Here is a 22,106-nt window from a genome sequence, read left to right as displayed (position 1 = left end):
AGTATTCATCAACCCTTTGAAACGCTGACACTATATTTGATACACTTGCTCATGGGAATGGGAACTTTGAGTTGTTTGACAACTTCTGTCCCTTGCTGTCTGAATGACACTTCCGAATAGTATTCAACAGTGGCCTCTACCTATTATCACTTTAATTTAGCACCACTGAAGATAAAGCCCAGCTATTGCTATAGTTAATAGACATTCTTTCTTAAATGAGGTGCATCTGCTGTGACATCTGTTTAAAACCCATGGAGAGGATTCAGTGTTCACAAGCAAATTGAGTTATTACTATGTAATTACACTATAAATTGTGCCATTATTGACTTGCTCTCAAAATTCATATCTTTTGGACATACTACATATGAAAAACACCTGGTTCTTCCAAACTGTATGAGTATGTTCTTAAAATGGCCAGTATAAGGACGTGAGCTAAACACCTGTGGCCAAAAAATTAGAGTATTATCTCTAGAAGAGAGAAAATGTTAAAGAAGGAAGAAATGAAACTGTGGAACAGAGATGTTGAGTGAGAAAAAATGGGGAGGATATTTTGAAGGCAGGTTATCTAAGTGCTTTCTCAGTCATTTCATCAAACCTGTGAAAATAGCGAAACCTGGCTGGCAGGAGAAAACACGGGGGAAGAGAGATCAGCGATGCAGGATTTTACCTGTTCCAAAAAGAGCCCATCACTACTGATAGCTGTTTGGATGCGGAGAAACTGTACCTATGTAGAAAGAAGAGGAATTAATGATTCAAGAGATTATATCTGAGTTCTTTATAACCACCTAGATTTATAGCAATAAGAACAGAGATATCTAATACTTTGCTATGTGGTTGCAAAACATAGCTCTATGTTGCTTCCTCTAAATTCATTTTCAAAAAGCCAAACAACAAATATTTTATTAACCGCATATTATATTGAGTGTGTAATGCATACAAGGCTAGATACTTGGAGCAACACAGGAATATAAATAAGCAAGGCAGTCACATGGGATAGTGGAAGGAAGGCTGACTTTGATCCTGGCCGACCTGAGTTTGAATCCGAGCTCTCCTGACTAGCTGTTGGGTTGAGCCAAGAAAGCTGCTGATGTTCAACTATTTTTAAGCTACATAAATGGCAATTTCATGTTGTTCAATGAAGAGGAATTTGGAAAAGTCTCTTAAATACTCGGACTCAGTTTCCTCTTTGCTAAAGAGGAGGATTATTTGAGAATTAGAGATAATGTTTGTAATAAGTGTTTATGTAAATACTTATAAAATGTTTATGGTGAAGGGATATAGGAACCCCCTGCACATGGCCCTCCCAGAGACTGTGCTAAACACCATTACTTTACAGATGGGAATAGGATAAAGGTAAGACAATGTTGTAAAAGGCAAAGCTGTCCATGGTATATTTAAAAATACAAGTTTCACCAAGTATTTAACATTAGGAATTTCATTAAAATGAGAGGAACCATTTGTTCAAACAAAGGTATTCGCTGCTGCCAGTCTCTAAAACGAAAATTCTGTGCCAAACATTCACCTTCAACAAACAGCCTATTAAAATCAGTTACTCTGCAATTACATTAACATCAAATGGTTCAATTTTAACATCACGGCACTTTTCAACCATATATGTTCTGCCACAGTCTTCAAAAGGAAAGTCCTATTTAGGGGTGGGATACAGTTTTTAAAAAATATTTTTTTTTTTAAAATGCATCCAAACCAGCTGGAAACATGTACGTGGCTTTCTTTCTTCTGGGAGAGGAGCAGCTACACTCAGCAGTGTCGGAGGCAGCAAAGGGGAAGAGCCAGCGCCATTAGTCAGCTTGCTAGGTGGAGACAAGAAGCAAGTTCAGTGGAGCAGAAAGGTCTCTGTCCCTGTCAGGGTGATGGAGAGAAGGCCTGTGATGGGTTTCTCAAGGGGCGGGCAGAGGGTAATGCATAATTTCGCCTCCCCTCAGTAAACACGCCGATCAGAGATGAATCAACACTTTAGATTGTACATTATGCAAACGAGAGTGGCAGTTTGACACCTAATGCAGTCTCCTGCCAGAATTTAGATTCTCTCCTACTGTTGTCTGTAAAAACTGAAAATAAACTGCCCCCCTTCCCCTCCTTGGCTTCCATGCCCTTGAAATATACGTCCTCCAAGCCCACAGGTCAGAGGCTAAGCTCTACGGCAGATGGTCATGTCTCCTTACAGAGGTTATGAACTCAAAACTCCCAGACAAGAAAATCAACAAAAACAAAAATAGAGGCACCAATGACTTGCAAATCATACAGCGAGGATCTTAAGGAAATTCAGTTCCTTAAATGAAATTCAAAAAAATCCTGAGGATGTTTTACGCTGATGAGTCAGATGAAAACCACTATCCAAAGGAAGCTATTTCCTGAATTGCTCATTGAAAAGTGACACTGGACAGCTTTGGAACTGTGTGTGGTGTAAACTCCTCTCTTCTCCCACCATTGAAGTGGACATGTCTTAATCTGGGGAAAGGAAAGCTGAAAGTTCATGATCTATCCTCACATAAGTACTATAAGACAGAATTGGTAGGACTCCCACCAAGCCCCAGGGGAAAACTGGAAGATAGGTGCTAAAATTATAGGAATATAGCTAATCTGTACCTGAAAAATGACATCTGTAAGTGAACATGATCAGATCCTAGTACAAATTCCCAAGGGAAATTCTGGAAACTCTCTTTCTATAGCTCGTAAGATACATTCATATCTAAGGTGTTGTGATTTATCCCTGGGGTAGACAATTATCTTAAACCATCTCTGAAGACTACTTCCAGCATTGAAATATAAACTGTAAGGATGAAATCAGGGTTCTTAACAAACAAGCTCAATGTTGGACTTTCGGATCAGTGGATAATTAAACCCTATTGTAGAGTGGATTATTACCTGAAAAGAAAACTTTGCTAAACAAAAAGAGTGCATTTTTCTCCATTTTAAAAAAACACATTCTCTAACACGGGTCAGGACTCAAAAATAAAGAGGATCAGGTCAGGACAGTGGCATTCTTGTGGGTCATAGGATCTTCAGACCTACTCAGACTCAGGGGCATCATGGAGACTGTGCATGTAGATGTTTTCTGTATAAACACTTGTGCCCACTGTAGAAAACTTAAGCTTGAAGCTAGTAAATAGATGGCACCCAAATGGAGCCTAGATTTTTCTTTATAAAAAGTCAGCCCTGTCTGAATAATAGTCTTCTTAGTGTGCATCCTTTGTAAAGGCATAATGTGGGAATCTGGAGAAAGACCGGCTTACACCGGCTTGTCCATCCTTGAAAGGCATCGTGCGGTCTGTTTTCCTGAAAAAGAGAATATCTCAGGAAAAAGGAAATATATGGTAAACTGCAGGAAATAAGGATGGAAAGAGAGTTTATTTAAGTAAATTTCCTTACCATAATGTGTTTCCTTTCAAATATGCTTGCCCTTTTTTTTTCCTTAATTAAACACCAGAAACTTGGTCCAGGTTTTTAAGCACTTGAATAGTATGTGGTTTGGTGTTAAATTTTAAAGAACCTGAAAAAAACAACAACAAATTAATTAAAATTTATTCCCTGAACTAAGCTATTATAAAAATACCTATTATTACAAAAGTTACTTTGTACAGAGAATAGTAGGGACTTGTTTTATCACATCTTTAAGACAATAAAAGCCAATGGTTGAAACAAAATACAAACACTTGAGGTCTCTCCAGTTCTTTCAAGTTAAGCCTGAGTTGAAAGCTCCAGAGGGAAGCCCCAACTACATCATTTCACTAACCCATTCTGATGCCCAGCAAGTAAAGCTCCACTGCCCGAGCCCTGTAACCCCAGCAAGTCTCCCCCACCTCTGTCTACACTGAGCAGTGCATCTTCACGACACTTCATGCGTATTTTTATGTCATTCATTTAATTGCTTACAACACTATATGGAATTAAACCAAAGGAGACTACTCTCTAGACTTCAACTCCGTAGAGAGAGTATGTTTTTCAACATTCTACCCCCGGGAACTAACACAGTGCCTGCACGTAGCAGAGACAAGAATAGCATCCTTAGTGATAATAAATTGTATTAGAATACTTCAATGTAGTTATAGTTTTCTTTAAATATTAAAAGTGATAATAATAGTATTTATTAATCATGAATGAAAGCAAGACTGCGTTCTTAACTTACCTTTCATTTCCTTTTCATGAATCTGAAGAAGGCACACTTTGTCTGTCTCCCAGCTGAGGACATTTCCTCATCTAGTAAGTGGCAGAATTTGAACTCAGGTTGTCTGACACCTCACAATACTGCTTCCTGGTACAGTTCTTTCAACAAAGGCCTTTCAAAATTACTGACAAAATCCAAAGTCCTGGAATTAAAAAACGAAAGTTTGTAGCTGCAAATTTTCATAAACATTTGACTCATAGAGATAGCAAAGGTATTTCTAGTCCAATTTGACTTCCTTTGTATGAAGTATTACTTCAGCAAGCTTCACAGTTAGGAAAACTAGGATGAAAGGCAATTAATATCTTATCCTCATAAGATAGCATATCTGGATAGAGCTCCATTTAGACCCTGGAAGTCCAGCCCACCAGGCTCCCTCATGTCACACCTGACCAGATGCCTGGAAGAACCTGTACAGCGACTCTCCTAATAGGGAGCTTCAGTACATGACAGTCAGCTCAAACCCTTATTGGAGTTGACTCATCAAACCAACTATCAGGATGTGCTGATTTATTTCAGCCTCTTAATAACTGCCCCTGTAGTGCTGAAAATACTATCTATGATGTAAATGATGTGGGCATCATTCCTGCACCAGCTCTGAGACACGTAGCCTGGAACACTGCACACAAAACAGGGAGCTGTCTCATTGTAAAGGCCCCCAGATCCCATACTATTCTCATCCTAAGAGCCAAAGGGGTTGGCTTAGTCCCGTTCTGTGGATTTGACCCATAAATTGCAGGTTTTGATTGCTTGCATTGCTTCTTTGAAATATTAGTGGCCCGCAAATAAGTTGTAGTTGCAGATTGATGAGCCAGGCTGGGAAGTTATGACTATCAGTAGCACCATGAGTATGATTTCAGGGACTTCAGGCAGCAGATCATTGTTGGTACCCTTATTTTCTGACACTACAGTTGAGAGGTGAAGTTTCTAGGACAAGGCATTGTAGAACCAAGAACACTATCATCTGTTCTAATATTCACATCACTGGACTCTTTGAGAATGCTAACAGAGTAAACTTGGGAAGAGAAGGAAGCCTGTTAGACTAAATATCCAACAGCAGAAGGATGGTTACATAAAATAAACACGGCAGTAATGGAAAACAGAGCGGCAGGAGAGTAGATGATAGCATGCAAAGGTGTTGATGATGCTTGCTGAGTGAGAAAAAAGTACATGAAATTGCCCATACAACACGATCCTGTATTTATAAATTAAAGTATATAAAATGCAAGTATGAAAAGTCTACATCTACTTGTAAACAGTACTTATTTTGGCTTGATTTTTATTTTCTTCCTTTTGCTTATGTTGATGCTCTAAATTTTCTGTCTTAAGTATGCATTGTTTTTGTACTACTAACACAAAAGCTTTCTCAAAATTAATAAATTCTTAAAAGACACTGTCAGAATAAAGAGAAGTTAACAAAATTGGGAGTAATAAGATACTAGGCTTACAAGAGTTTTTAAAAAATACATACTCTAATAAGACTATGTTTACCCCATAAAGTAACCAAAAGGCTGTGTTCAATCTGCATTTTAGTTCACTTTTTTTAAGAAACAAAAAATGTAATATCAAAAAAGAAACAATTTATAATGCCAAAGGGGAAGTATTAGAGCATCTTAACTGTCCACTGGAGAATGGCACCCCAAACTGTGTTCCTAAGAAGCACCTACTAATAACAAAATCCCTTTGAGAATCTCCAAACAGAAATATAACATGGTTTACAGAAGGCTCTGAGCAGTCCTGCAGTAAACAAATCTTAAGAACTTTGGCTAACCCAGTGTTTCCACCCATTCACACCCCACACCCCAAGAAATAAGGATATGCAAAGATACTCCACCTATAAGGCAGCACTATGAAAAACTGTCTTTCAGACCACACAAGTACATTACTCCCATTGGACATTTAATTATTTGCTTAACTCTGTAACCCAAGTGAAAAATAAATAATAGTCCTGATTCTGACATTTGCACTAGAGCTCCCCAGGGACCCAGAAGCATCTACACTTCTCTCTTCTGGGACTGACACATGCCCAGGGAACCACAGAACCCATGTTGCTGTTGTGCTTCATGCCTTGAGAACTTTCTAGTTATTAGAGGGTTATTTTTCATCTCATTCCTATTACCTCTAATTATAAATTATCCTCTTGAGTATGGCAACATATGGTCTCTAAAGAATTTCCAGGCATATTAAAACCAACCTAAAATAGTTCTGAAGATAACTTTCTGGAAGGACAGTTTTGGCAGTGAAGTTGTATTGGTTCCAAACCTTTCAATGTAGATACTCTTATCAGTAGCTTGGATGTGACATGAGGTGAAGCATCTTGTTAGGGGATTCCATAGAAGAACACAGCACAGTAGTTGTTGCAAATAACAACTGTGGCTATGGTGACCCAAGGTGAAAAACACTATTTGCACCAGTTTATCAACTCCTTGGAGATCCAATTTACACGTTACTGCTGCAACTGGACAAGGTGGATATAATCACAAATGACCCACCACAACAACAAGCCCGATAATTTATTTAAAAATCAGTTCAGAAAGACATTTTGGAAAGAATAATTCCAGGTTTTGATAGTTGACAACTTATGAAAAACTTTGGAAAATATTCACCCCAGAAAAAGTTCAGATTCTACAATACGTTTCCTGAATTTCTCTTTTAGAAACATTATAACAAAGTCATGAATCCAGGAATTAAATCAGAAATTCTCTTTGAATGGTGTAGTGAAAAGGGCCAGGCATGGAAGAAGATATCAGACACTAGAATTACAAAACACCTTTCAGTGTGTCTTCCTAGCACATCACGAAAGTACTTGCTCTAGAACGGGGTCCGCTTCTCTATGACATCTCCGCAAAGGGCTCTTGTAGATGCTACTACTGGATGGGACACTTATTCAGCAATTATTTTTGCATCAACGGCAATATTCCTTACAATATGCTATTATGCTTGGGCTGAGTGCTAAAGATAGGCATAGCAATGAAACTAATAAAATTGTAATAAAGCCAGGTAAAATATTTCCCTTTACAGAGGTTCTAGTTCATCAAAGAGACACAGTTAAAAGCAGTTGAGGACACTAGCCTATTGATTGAAGGATCTTTCCATATGACATAAGGAAACAATCAACCTAAATTGCAAATATGAAAGTAAAGTTAGGAAAGTATATTGCGGATGAAGAACGGATGAAGGCGTGGGGAAGACAAATACACTCATGAGCAGTGACTCCCTCTGCCTTCTCATTGCCACCTGTGCTCCGCGATGAATCCAATGCTCTGCCAAACTGCAGTTTCCTATAGGACTCCAAATAACTCAAGTAACACCTTTGTTTCTTTGCAGATGCTTTCATCTCACCACTGAATATCTCTCCCCACAATTCATTTTTTTGCTATTGAGATTTCTGTATCCATTCTTTTATATTTGGAATCAAAGTCAAATTTTGTCTTTTCCGTGAATCTAGCCCAGTCATCCCCATTAAGAATTAACTATTTCAGTTATAGTAGTGTAACCTCTAATTATTCCTTAATTCTTCCCATGTGGATTAAAGTTAATACAGTTATAAGCTCCTTAAACATAGGGAATGTGTATTTTAGTTTATACAGTGTGTCCCAAAAAAATGTGTACATACTCTAACAGCTGATAGCTCAATTTTGAAAATGAAATGTATTTTAATAAACACTGCCTTTATAATTATTCAAAGTGTGTATATACATTTTGGGGGGACACCCTATATATTTAATATGACATTTATGAATTTTAATTGTGGGACTGTCAGATACAATGAATGAATAAGTTAAAACAAAAGCATAGTGCTTATTTTTCAATACCAAAATAAAAATACAGAGAATAATAAGTTGTCGGCATGTCTACAGACTCAAGAGTAGGCACAGGTATGATGACATGTGTAATATTATAAGTAAAATGAACATATCATGGAAAAAGACCCATCTATATGCTGCTTAGAAGAGACTCACTTTGGATGTAAGTACCCACACAGACTGAAAGTGAAGGGATGGAAAAAGATATCCATGCAAGTGGAAACCAAAGAAAGTTGGAGCAGCTATAATGTATCAGACAAATAGGCTTTAAAACAAAGACTATAATAGGTGACAAAGAAGAGCATTACGTAATGATAAAGGGATCGATCCAGCAAGAAGATACAGCATTTGTAAGTAATTATGCACCAACATAGAAGCACCTAAATATGTAAAGCAAACAAACAAACTCAGTAAAGTTGCAGGATACAATGTCAATATGCAAAAATATCTGTTGCATTTCTATATACTAATAATGAACTCTCGGAAAGGAAAAAAAATTTAAATCCCATTTATAATTGCATCTAAAATATTAAAATACCTAGGAATAAGTTTACCCAAGGAGGCGAAAACCCAGTGCCATAAGAATGACTGCCTGCAGAATAATTTTCATTGACAGCATCTACATAAAATTATTTTTGGCTCGTTTGTATTCCAATAAATTGAAATTGTGTAAAGAAGTGTTTGAGTTAGAAAAGGAAAATAAAAATTGTAAATTATCTTCCATATATTATCATCAGTTGCTGCATGGTGCTAATATTCTTTTAAACGTGACCTACAGTAGAGTTGCCTCTCTGTGATGAGCTGACTAGGAAATACCACCTTAGACTTCATGAATTTCAGATAGCAGATACACTAACATCTCTGTGGTTTCTAAAAATATCTGTTTATATCAGCTGCCCCCCACCCCCAAATAATGAGCCAAATGAATACTGGTTTTGGTATCACATAGCTCATCATTTTTAAATTCTCCCAGCTGCCGATTACATTAGTAGAATGTCTTTCCTCTCATCTTCTCCCACAGCTGTAATAAAAAATTCTGGCATTTCCTTTTCCAGTGGAGAAGCCCTACTGCCAGCTCCCTATGATTAAGTAAGTGATTACTCTGCCCATCTTGAAAAATGTGCCTCATATAAGGCAGTCGAGATACAATACCCATCACTGCAAAAGAAGCCAAGCATTTATGTAAAATAATAAGATCTCCTCATTTTCACTTTCCCCTGAGAGGATGGTAGTGATGTTTTAAAATTATCTGAATCCTGTCTAGAACTAGGGCAACACATTGATTTGAAGAAAGCTTATAACCTTCCCTTCTAATTTGAAGTGCACTTTTTCTGCCGTGAATCAGAATAGCAAGGGCCCGAAACCCAAACAAAGACACCCTCATCCGGACCCCCTCTCTTTCAGTCCGGCCCCATTCTTCTGAATACAGGGATTTATAAAACCGTTTCAATAAAGGTCAAGGTGTATCGAACTAAAAGGAGAAAGGTTCAAACAATTTCTTCCAGATTTAGGAGAGAAATGATTTCAACTGCCAAGTCATGATGAATATCACCTTTTGCTTTCTGCCAGTTCCTCATTGCAAATGATCTGTGGGGCAAGTTCAATTATGGGGTCTCTTTGAAAGGTTTCATAATTAAAATTTTAAAAGGAACAAGTTAGCTCTTTGTCTTTCGAAGGCAGAGGAGTCGGAACACTTATTTGTATGAGTGTTCAGGGATTTTGACTTCTGTGGGTACGGTGCTTCCCACAGCTAAGGAGTCTTACTTCAAAGAAAGGCTAGGAGAGAAGCCAGCCCTCTGTGATAGGGAGAAATAACAATTTAGCAAGCTGTATAGCATAATGGTTTACGAAATTCTTCCTTCAAGGACCATTATCTAGGGCTAATAGTGCTTTATTTCTTCCTTTCTTGTGCTTATTTAGAGAATAATTACAAGAGCCAGAGGAAGGGAGAGAGTTGGGCATCAAGATAATCACTCGCCAAATTAATGCAGCCAAGTAGAATTTCTGGCCTTTGGGGCTTGTTTATCAATTAGTTCTGTTGCTATCTGAGTTCCTGTAGTTCCCCATAGAATGAAGTTTTTTTTTTTATTTTGTACTTTTATTTCACTCATACACCAGCTCTGGAAGTCATTTGAGATCAAAGCATTTTTCAGAAAGAATCTCTTTTTTTACCCGGCTTAATATTATGTTATTAATATACTGTCCAGCCAGCTTCTCATCCATTTCAAGAGCATTTCATAAGGACTAGTAGTTAGCTCCTTTCTCTCCCTCTTTCTTTCTTTCTTTTTTCTGAATTTCTGTTTTCTTTTTTCTCTTTCAACTGGTTAATATTATGGGGTTTCTTTTCCACCTGGCTTCTCTTTCGGTACCATGTTTTAAAGTTACAATGTGGATTTTAATGTTAAACCATGTTTGTAATGTCGTGTGGTCTCTGAATATTCAGAACTGGCTCTGAATAATAGAAGTGCTGGTGGTGTTTCGCATCTGCAGAGGTGCCAGGAGCACTCGTTTTATTCCCCAGGCATTAGCTGGTCTCGCAGGAACTGTTGGACCCATCCTTTTGGAGAATGTGCCACAGTCCTGGCTTATCTTTCTCAACTAATTAGTGTTTTTTAGAGGAAAGATAAAATGGCAGGAGCAAACGATTGCTTAAAACTATGCCATCATCTTCACGTGATCTTAAAAAATAATCGGAACTAGCCTTTAAAAATATAACAGTAAATCAAAAGTGGTGTCCCTTTTCACGCTCATCTTTCATTCTTCTTTGAATGCTAGTTACAGATTTTTCACCCTTTAAAAGTTGGCTTACAAAACCCAAGAATGTACCTGCTCAAATCAAGAAAATAAAATATGAGGTCTTGTAAAGCAAAATATTTTATTTTGTTGTTACCCAGGAAAATAGGTGTTTTGGATGGAATTGTCCCACCAAAGGACATATTTAAATCCTAACTTCCAGTAATTCAGAATGTGATCTTACTTGGAAACAGGATCCTTCCAGTGGTAAGCAAGTTAAAATGAGGTCTTTAGGGTTGGGCCCTAATCTAATATGACTGGTATCCTTATTAAAAGGGGAAATTGGACATGGACACACAGGGAGAATGATGCCAAGTAAAGATGAAGCCTGAGATCTGAGTGATGCGTCTATGAGCCAGATGTGCAAGGGATTCCCGGAAACCCACCAGAAGCCAGGGGAGAAACATGGAATAGATCCTTCCAGCCCTCAGAAGAAACCAACCCTGCCAACATCGTCTTTGACTTCTAGCCCTGAGAACTGTTGGATAACACGCCTGTGTTGTTTAAGCCACCCAGTGTGTGGTACTTTGCTGCAGCAGCCCTGGAAAACTCATATAGTGCAGAATTGACATCTCCAGAAGCCTATGGCATCTGCAGGAGTGGCCACAGCTAGAAAACAGGGAGCCAAAAAGATCCAGAAGACCAGGGAGGGGCAGAGGTCAAAACCCAAAAGATTTTCCTAATGAAGCATTAATTCCAAAGAGCCAAGCAAACAAAACCTTAGTTAAAGACTCAAAGACTGAACCGGAGTTCCCAATGCATTCTGTTCTCAGCTCAAATGTCACCTCCACAGAGAGTGACCAATTTATATAAAGTAGTCCCCCCACCCTCTGTCCAGTCTCTACCTATTAACCTCACTTTATTTGAATCACAGCACTTATTGCCACCTGAAATTATTTTTGCATTTATTTACCAGGTGTTTTATTTTCTGCCTCCCTCGCCTAGAAAGTAAGCTCCCCGCCTGTATTGCAGCATGCAGAACAGTGCCTAGCATCTAACCGGTGTTCAGCACATCTTTGATGAACAAATGAAGTAGATTTGAAAATCCAGGGCAATCTGAACCTGGAGATACTATGTTTTTTGAGACACCAGAGAGTGCAAGCAGGCCACTTGGTGGGGCCCTGTGGCCTTGCCCATGAGAATAGGGAAGATGGGACATCTGCGGAGCCAACTAAGTGGTAATCGAGGCATAGGAAATCAGTGTAGATTTGTACCTGTCTGAACCCTAATAGGGAAAGACAAGAACTTGGCACCCCAAACTAGGCACAGGCCACCCAAGAGACAGTACCCACCTGCTTCCAGGACTTACTTCTGGCCATACAACAGAAGAACTTTAGCAAATTTAGGGGCTTAAAAAAAAACAAATTACTCAAAAGAACAGTCTATCCACCATGCAATTTCTAGGAGAAACATGTGCTCCTTAAATTGAAAATTCTGCCCCATTAACTTCCTGAAAGGTGGAGGTGGGTAGTTCCTAGGGAGTTCTGCAAATGCGGTAATCTGAGATACAGCAAGGCCCCTGGGGGAACAATCTTTCAAGTGTTCTAGTGAATGTTTCTGTTTGCAGGGATTTGTATTTAACAGATGACAAGTTAATGTGTCATAAGTGTCTGTGGTTGTGGAAGGGCTGCTAAAAGGAATGACAAACGTTGTACCTGCAACTTGCTATTTTACTGATACGTTAACATGTCGGTTAAACAAGATTTTAAATCTTGTAAAATTGAAAGAATCCCCCAGAGGATTGAGCTTTGTGACACTCAGCTCCTTCCCCAGAACTTTTCAGTGGACTTTGGCTTTTCAGTGGACCTTTGTTTTTGAGTTTTCCAGATAGAAAACAGAATTCTCTATCAGGAATATCTGTATAGTGTATTCACTAATGTTAGATGGACAAACCAAGAAACCGATACCAATCCTATGTATTTAGGAGAATTGATTGGTATATGTGCTCAGGATCCCAAATCAGGACCCGATGACCTGACATAATCCCCTCATCCCGTTAGATCCTGCTCTTTGTATCATAATACTATCTGCCTGTACAGCAGCTTTTCCCCAGAAACTCAAACGATTAGCAATGGCCATTAATGCCTATAATGTACTTGCAGATTAAGCAGATATTATTTTTGCCCTTATTTTATTCTTAAGGCTACTGATGCACAGAAAGCCACATAGCAAGTTAGGATTACTACAGAGTAAAACAGGAACATATGGCCCATTACCAACTACTTAATCCAATAGATATGCAGTTACTCCTTAGAGTTAAATGCACTGTGCCACTACACAGTCTTATATTACTGGTTCTGGTCAAGAGGCATATGTTTGTATTTGGGCACCTGAAAAATCTGTTTTGTTGTAAGCAAAAGGGACCTTTTTAGCACCCTTTCATCATTATTTTTGGCAGCTCTTCAGTTCTAGGCTAGTTCCTTGTCCCATTTGAAGTCCCCTGTTTTTATAGGTGATAACTTGCATTTGCTAGTGACCAAGATAGAGTACTGTGCCTACTTTTGTTCTCATGTTTGAAAAATAAAGTCAATAGATTATTTCAGCGTGTGTGTGTGTGCGTGCACGTATGCATATGCATGTGTGTGTATATGTGTGTGTGTGTTTCAGTTCAGAGAAAGTGAACTGCAGAGTGTTTCTGAACCCCTTCAACAGTTGCAGCTCTCCACCCCCAGCATCTTTAAGATTTAAAGTGCCCTTTGCAAATCATCATTTTTTCATGATTAAGAATCCCCACAGAATTGCTATAGTGTGCTGTGTAGCAAACCAAAATGAACTAGAAAAATATCCAAGAACTGAGCACGCGTCTATGAAAATGAACATATGGATCCCCGGGAGACTAGCAGCCGGAGATGCTTCCTGCCACCCTGAGCTTTCCCATCCAAGATTTTGCCTGTTGTCCTAACAGGCCATAGGAAGCTTGAAATCACCTCTAGCTACTCACTCACTATCTGTGTGATTTGGGGCAAGCTACTTCATATCTTTGAGTTTACATTCTGTCATCTGTAAAATGGAGACAATGCCTCTCGTAACACTGTAGGGAATGAAGCTCTATAAAATGTATGGCATAGAACACAGCGCAGTGCCTGGTGTGCATCCACAGTTTAAAGTGAGGCCTGCAATAACAATGGCATGAAGCATCATGTCTGCTAGCTGTCTGGGGAAAATTGCTCACTGTTCCATGAAAAGTGTTTATAAATACATAAACTTGTTCATGATCTCACCTATCTCCTATTTCTCCCTCTTTTAGCTCTTTCTAAATCTCCCGCTACCTGTGTTTATGGAGCCCCTTTCCCCAGAAAATCACACAGAAAGGTAGCGGATAAAACAAATTGTCACTTACCCATCTGGGGCATAGAACTTTGGGAAAGAAATCTTTAATGTGGAAGAATGAATTGCTATTGAATTCAGTGGGTAGGATTTGGGGAAAGTAAAACCCTCCTCTGCCCCCTTTCGATTGCAAAGATGGGTAAGCAGCTACTCAGCTCAGAACAATTTCTGAGTGCCCCTCCCCATCTGACCCTGCTTCTCTCGCTCCAAAGCTCACCACTCCCATCTTCCTCCCCATCACCCTGTCCTCCTTTCTCACTCCACTATTTGCACTCCTGGCACATACCTCTCTCATTTTATGCCTTAGAATATATTGTTCCCTTTACCTAGAATGCCCAGTTCTCGCCCAGGTAATCCCTAGTTGTCCTTGAAGATTCAGCTCAGATAACTTTGCTGAAGTTTTTCCATGGCATCCTCCCCAGGGCTAACTCATCATTTGACTCCAGGGCGGGATGGAGGAGTGGGATTCCCATTGCAGTCTATGAGAATGTCACCCTGTGGAGCTGTACTGTGCACAGTCTGCAGGACAGTGCCTGGTTCTCTCACCTCCTGTCCACCAGACCACCTCTGTGTACTCCAATAGCCTTGTGACAGAAATTGTTATCCCACTTTTTAAGCCATTTATTTGAAGTCTCTCCTCATAGACTATGAGTTCCTTGAGGAAGAGTCTGGGTTCTATTCCTGTTTTTCCAGTACTTCTCATACACCATTAATCCCCCATCAACAGCCTGGTTAGTGGTTCCAGTAGAGAACTTAATAAGAACCTCTTCCAGATGAGACTCTTTGGGTCCCTTAACAGCTAAGTAATAGGTGGCTCACAATTTAGTAGGAAAGTATGAAAGGCAACAAGGGCTGTCTGAGGATAAAGATAGGCTAACAACAATCAGCTAAGTAGACTAGGAAAATGGTGGAGAAAGTTTGGTTTCTAGTATCCTCTTGAGACTCAATCCCATTGGAATTCAAATGGAGGTGATGTCTATATATCCCAATGTGAGAAGGCCTGACTATGCCTAGAGTCATGCTGCTTAAAGCCATTCTAATATTCATTTAGTTAGAACGGTGACCACACTGTTTATTGCTGGCCTCATATAGATCATATAGTCAGTCAGCTCTTGGCTTAGACAGAGGCGTGTATCATCTTTGCTGTTGCCCATCGTGTCTTTTCATTTCATTATGACTATTGTGCTCAGAAGCATGACTTGCAGTCTGTAATCCCAGTTAAATTTTTTCAACACAGTCTGTACATTTAAGCTCATAGTCTTCTTTGAAGCAGACTTTGTTGAAATTGATCTCCATTGTCTGCTATCTCTGTCGTCCAGGACTACCACATTTTGCTCCAGCTAGGAAGAAAGAGACAAATTTTTACATGAATGGACTTTGTAACTTGGCACATATTTTTAACTGGCATGATAGCAGCTGAAGTTCTAGAAAGAATTTGAGTTCCAAAGGACAACTTTTTTATTTGAACACCAATTAAAGGACTGTGTCACATCTTCAGTGAACTTGTGGCCCCCAAGCTCAATTGTCTCTCCTATTATATTCCTGATATGTTTGCATGAAGTATAACTAAATAAAAAGAATTAAGCCCAGCTGGTGTTGCTCAGTGGTTGAGCATCGACCCATGAACCAAGAGGTCACTGGTTTGATTCCCAGTCAGAGCACATGCCCAGGTTGTGGGCTCAATCCCCAGTAGGGGGCATGCAGGAGGCAGCCAATCGATGTATTGCCCTCACATTAATATTTTTCTATCCCTCTCCCTTTCTCTCTCTCTAAAAATCAATAAAGACATATTTTTAAAAAGAAGAATTAAAAGGGGCAATATAACTTCATCAAGGGAACATAAGGGTGAATTGTTGAAAATCACAAAAGTGATACCATTTAGATCAACTCCCAAGTGAGTGCTGCCAGCTGTCTGAAAAGACACTTGTGTGATGGTCTTCAAGCATGAGGAGTAAGGATATTCTCCAAGTGAAGCGTCACAGAAAACTGAGGGGTAGGAACTAACATTTGTGGGAGCCAAAGTCAAGAAAAAGTGAGGAAAAGTTGGGAATTGTTTCTAAATCTGAACCAAAGGAGACAATTTTAGCAAAGATTTTCCAGTGGCGATCGACACATTTTCACATATGGGGCTAGAGAAAGCAAAGAGTTGTTGAGAACTGATTTCTTCATCAGAGTCAAGCAAACAAAAACTCAGAGCTGGAAAAATGGAAGAGGTATGAGGCTGTGTGAGAGTCCCCTGCTTGAAAGAAGATGTTAGTGTCAGAAAGCGTTTAACTGCAAAGAAGAACCCTTGTGAAGAGAGGGAAACTTGTTTTAGTTACTAATGTTCAGTGTACCTCATATTCATCTAGAGTTCACAATCTGTACACTTGTTATTGGGTATAATTCTCCACAAACCACTTCTATCAAGGGAAGAAAAGGGAGGCTGGTTGTGTCAAGAAGTTTTCAGTACTGATGGAAATGAATGATTATGTTTATTTTAGTCATCATGGGCAATTTTTATACCCATTTTATGTTTATTTGAGAATATGAAATAACTACATAAATCTGAGCAACTTTACTTTATTGATTTTGCAGAGTTAAGAGGAAGATCTATGAGGCATGGAACCTCCCATCGGGTGTGGAAGCAAATAAAATGAATGGAGAGATACCAGACTGCCACTGAGACCCATGGACAATCCTACGCTCACACTTCTCCATCCAACTTGAAGATTAATTAATAATATGCTGCCCTTGCAAGATGACAAGAAACTAATGCCAAGAAGGCATATTCTTCAGTATTTGGAATAGACGTGCTCTCAAGACCATGGCTTCAAAAGTCTCCTGTTTGTATGTTTTGACAGTTGTGTGCTGGGCCAGCGCCCTCTGGTACTTGAGCGTAACTCGTCCTACTTCTTCCTACACTGGCTCCAAGCCATTCAGCCACCTAACAGTTGCCAGGAAAAACTTCACATTTGGCAACATAAGAACTCGACCTATAAACCCACATTCTTTCGAATTTCTTATAAATGAGCCCAACAAATGTGAGAAAAACATTCCTTTCCTTGTTATCCTCATCAGCACCACCCACAAAGAATTCGACGCCCGCCAGGCCATCCGAGAGACATGGGGAGATGAAAACAACTTCAAGGGGATCAAGATAGCCACTCTGTTTCTCCTGGGCAAGAACACCGACCCTGTTCTGAATCAGATGGTGGAGCAAGAGAGCCAAATCTTCCACGACATTATCGTGGAGGACTTCATTGACTCCTACCATAACCTTACCCTCAAAACTTTAATGGGGATGAGATGGGTGGCCACTTTTTGTTCGAAAGCCAAGTATGTCATGAAAACAGACAGTGACATTTTTGTAAACATGGACAACCTTATTTATAAACTACTAAAACCCTCCACCAAGCCACGAAGAAGGTATTTTACTGGCTATGTCATCAATGGAGGGCCCATCCGGGACGTCCGCAGTAAGTGGTATATGCCCAGGGATTTGTACCCCGACAGTAACTACCCACCGTTCTGTTCGGGGACTGGCTATATCTTCTCAGCCGATGTGGCTGAGCTCATTTACAAGACCTCACTCCACACCAGGCTGCTCCACCTTGAAGATGTATATGTAGGACTGTGTCTCCGCAAGCTGGGCATACATCCTTTCCAGAACAGTGGCTTCAATCACTGGAAAATGGCCTACAGTTTGTGTAGGTACCGCCGGGTTATCACTGTGCATCAGATCTCTCCAGAAGAGATGCACAGAATCTGGAATGACATGTCAAGCAAGAAACATCTCAGATGTTAGGATTTTTACCAATGTAAATACATTTCTTTTCTTTTTTAAGAAATGGGGTTTAGGGTGTTGGTATTTTACAGGTGTCACCAGGAGACATGAACTGGTGAAGGGGTTTTGTAAAAAGCTTTTTCTTCCCACTCCAAGTTCCTTTCTTGGATTGCCAATTTACACGTGTTAGGCTTTGATCATAGAGACAATGCATAAGTGAGAAGGGCCAGATTTTATTCTCAGGTCCGAAGGCCTTGCATTTATCTCAAAAAGCAGCTTCCTAACAACTTCTATGATTTACATACTGTACATCTGAGATACAAATCTGGTTCTGGGAAACTGAAACTCATAGTAATGTCTTCATAGCATCTCTGCAGAAGTAAATAAATAAGCAACTCTTTTTCAAAAACAATTGAGAAATACTACACAGTCAGGAAAACACACTGGATGTGATGATTAATACTGCGTGTGCTATTACATTGAATTTTTACATATATTGCCACATCGTGTGTACAGTATTTGTGGTACCAACAAGAAATGAACTTAGCACAGGCAGGGAGGATGCAGTTTTAAAAAATGGAAATTTAAACTTAAGAGTGAGATACTTTGCATGTTTGGAAAAGGATTCTGCTTGTGCATTAAACAAACATTACCCGGTGCCTCCAAGGAGACTTTGCCAAATGTCATCTTTTCTGCTCCTCTCCATACCATGTCGCTAAGTGCATTTTACAGTTTCTGTCTCAGGCAGGCACATGTGTAGAAATAAGCTGGTGGGAGGCCAGAACAATAAATCACACGGAGAAAATACAAATTTATATATGCATTATAATTAACATAAGCTTAGCAATAGTATAAGATGCCCCTCCCACACATTTGCAAAGTACATGAGAAAATCTTTTAACAGATACCAATGCTATTGAATGAGTTCGCCCTACAGTTGAGAGATGTGACACTCTCTAATACCCGAAACACCCAAGTACCTCTAGCAGCCGTGCTGGTAGGAGGTGTTCAGAAGTCTCTGTGATTAAGGTTCATGGGAAAAAGAAGGGGAAGCTTGGGTTCAGGTTCTGCTGATGCCGTAATACTTGTTGGGTCATGTGAGCAGGCATCTTTACCTTACTGTGCTTCAAATACACTCATTTATAAAATGGCTGGAAAAAACACCTACCTCACAGGTGCTGTGAGAGCAAATCGCATTTGCTAAGTATTTTGAGATCCTTGGTTTAAAAGGTGCTACGAAATGCAATGTATCATGCATTATGCTAAATGCTAAAATAGTTACATAATTACAACGATGGTCAAAAGTAGTAGTCACATCATGTTAATATGAAATCTGCCAAACTAAAGATCAAATATGAACTATTAGTGCACCCGATTCTTCTAAGACGTTGACTTTTCCTTGGAAATGTTAGGTGTTTGGGGAAGCTTCAATGTCACTGTCATTTCTTCCAGTTTCAATGAATAAGTTAGTATTTCAGCGCATCGCCCTGATCTCCCAGGGTGCTGAAAGTGAAGGCAGCTGGCTTTCTTTGGGGAGGAGCCTCTGGCCATGGGCATAGTAGAATAATTGAAGCACATGCTTTGCAAAATGTATCACATCAACTTAGATCTCAGGAAACACTTGATCTGAATTCTCAGTAAGAGCTTGGAGGATCAGTGGAGCTCTTCCTCTTCTATCAGAATAGGCTCTCAGCAAACCCGCACATTCCATATCTTCTACCATTCACTAGAAAACTGTTTTCATTCAGAGAAAGGCCCCCAACTGAGGGAGTATGCCTTTTTTTTTAACCTGACTTTGGAAGCCCCCCGAGAAGTTGATAGCAAACAGGTATACAAAACGAATAAATGGAAACATGGCCTATTTCCTGAAAACACTGGATATCTCATCCCCCGCTAGAACAACCCAGTACGAGACAGGCCTCCCAGTCCCTTAGCACATCTTTCCCCTTACAGTCAACAGAACTGTAAGAACTGGGGAGAGATGGGTTAGCACAGGCGAGCCACCCTCCGACCCCAACCTTTAACCGCTGTGAGTTTCAATCACTGCAGAGGTCTCACGACTTTGTACTTGGTTCGCCTTTCAGTCGCGTGGCCGAGTCAAGCCTCTGTCTCATACACTGTCTTGCATTTACCTTATGCCGAGTCAAGTCACCATTGGTGTCAAGGAATTACGCATTATAAACATCATATATGTACATCTGTGAATTGGGGTGTGTGTCTGTGTGTCTGTCTGTGTGTCTGTGTGTGTACATTATGAATAGAGCCCTAATCTTTAAAAGGAGCAAAAATCAGAGAATCACATGTCTTAAAGAACTATTTCCTAACTTTTTTATGCTAGGTAGTGCCCATGTGACAAACATGTAAATATTCATCGAAGCCCATATGTATATATTTTAAAGGCCGGTTTTTCTTCTCCCCATCTTTACGTACAGCTAGAATGTGCTTGCTGGGTACACTTCCTTCTGCATGGAGCTTGGTGAGGCAAGGCCATTTGTCCAGTTCCAATAGCCTAAAGCATGTTTGCCCTTTGTTTTTTTGAATGTTCAAAACTATGTTTAAGTCAAGTGATCAGAAAATGCTCTAATTTTCTACCTTTGTTAATTTTATGACACTGGCCAAATTATAGTTTCAATGATTTGTGATGCCATTTTTAAAAACTTAACTATCATTTCTCTGGTATAAAATAATACTTTGGACAGTATTGTACTAGGAGTCGTTCAGACAGTTTTTACGAAAGCCTTCTGACTATCCCTCTACATGTTTTGTTCATTTTGCGTTGGGTAACAAAAAGTATTAATAATTAGTGTCTGTATGCTTGCATTTTCTTTCTTAAATTTATTTTTGGGGAAAAAGTTTTACCTTTGGTGGCTAGTTTGTGTGGCTTTCTGTCTTCTTTTATTGGTGCAAATGCCAGTTTTCAATATATAATATTGTATTTTTAAATAACTAGAATAAAAAATGAAGATCATTTTTTATTTGGATTAAATTCAGAACAAAACCCCTTTGTGTGATATGATATGGGGAAAACAAACTCTTTACAGAGAAGCTAAGGAAGGAGGTTTTCAATCCAATCTCTTCTGTCAAAAGACAATGGAATATTTACATAAAGCGTCTGGGATTCATTTTCTACCTTTCCTAATATGTGGGTTTAGTGGGGGCATTGATTATGTGATTTCTTCTGTAAAGGTGAAGATAGTTTTTATAAGCAACAAAGTACCTTGTGAATGAAAGAAGTAATTTACTAGAAACACTTGTTAATGATAATTGACATTTAGGTATATCGTTATAGATGAATGATCGTATTTATGTATTTATTTGTCAAAATTGTACATACTATTTCGCCAAATGTAATTGTCTGTAAAAGTGCACTCTCCAGGTTTGTAGTACTGTTTAGGGTTACATGGGTTGCCAATCAAGCTGCTAATCAGAATACTATTTTTTTGTATCAATGTTATAAAACTGAAAGTGACAAATAGATGCTGAAGATGTCTTTACATTCAGTTTCTTCACCTTCCTCTTGAAATGTAAACTGTTGATTGAAAGCACGATGCTAATGTGTAAGCCCATCTGTCATGAGGGAGATTATGGTTCCATAAAGCTGATTTTTTAAAACATTGGGACAAATAAACAGAAGGAGAACATATTTTCCACTTTGCTTCTTTTCCGCGAGAATTTTTTTGGTGAGATGTGATCATTACAATCAGCAGTGCCTTGGCATCATCAAGCAACTCCATAACCTCAATAAAAGTAGCAGTTCAACCTGTTCAGAGCTCAGCTGGAGAGCCCGGTGCAACTTAACAGTCAACTTAGAGATGATTTGGTCTAGTAGGCCATGGGCAACTCCCGGGCTTAGGAAACAGGTATCTCCCTTGGCCCTTGGTGGCCTCAGGAAAGTTTTTGTGTTAAATTCTATGTGTTAAACATGCCAACAAATTCTATCCAGAGAGCATAATGTTGTTAATGTGCTTGGTGAGTTAGTACATGGTGAACCTAAGGCAGAACTGTCAGTCTTATGTTTCACCTACATATACCCTTCGGAATATTGCATACTATTTTAAAAGTTTGAGCTGACAGGAAAGATGCTATTCAGGAATTCTTTACAGCAGACAAGTAAGTGTTGCTGATGCCTGACACTATAAGCAAGAGACTATTAGCTATTTAAGAGACGAAAGTCCCTTTTGTTATCAATCCTGATCTAGCTAAATAGATCTTCTTTACTTTTTAATGGAAA

General features: G+C 39.3%; 1 protein-coding gene and 1 pseudogene across 2 annotated transcripts in view; one reads left to right on the top strand and one right to left on the bottom strand.

The window, feature by feature from the left end:
• LOC107546101 (large ribosomal subunit protein eL15-like) overlaps positions 1 to 3,281 on the bottom strand; it is an 89,291-nt pseudogene extending 86,010 nt beyond the window's left edge.
• Positions 1 to 21,518, top strand: part of B3GALT1 (beta-1,3-galactosyltransferase 1) — a 448,389-nt gene extending 426,871 nt beyond the window's left edge. For both annotated transcript variants that reach the window (XM_087819801.1, XM_016199768.2), the window contains exon 4: positions 16,687 to 21,518. In XM_087819801.1, coding sequence (XP_087675927.1) covers positions 16,916 to 17,896 — 981 coding nt within the window. In that variant the 5' untranslated portion in view covers positions 16,687 to 16,915 and the 3' untranslated portion in view covers positions 17,897 to 21,518. The remainder of the gene's footprint in view (positions 1 to 16,686) is intronic.
• The last annotated feature ends 588 nt before the right edge of the window (positions 21,519 to 22,106 follow it).

Source organism: Miniopterus natalensis, chromosome 8 (assembly GCF_054644295.1).
Source record: "Miniopterus natalensis isolate mMinNat1 chromosome 8, mMinNat1.hap1, whole genome shotgun sequence".
In the NCBI taxonomy this organism is placed as follows: Eukaryota; Metazoa; Chordata; class Mammalia; order Chiroptera; family Miniopteridae; genus Miniopterus; species Miniopterus natalensis.
Note: the sequence above shows the minus strand (reverse complement) of the source record. Positions and strands in the feature narration are given on the sequence as shown.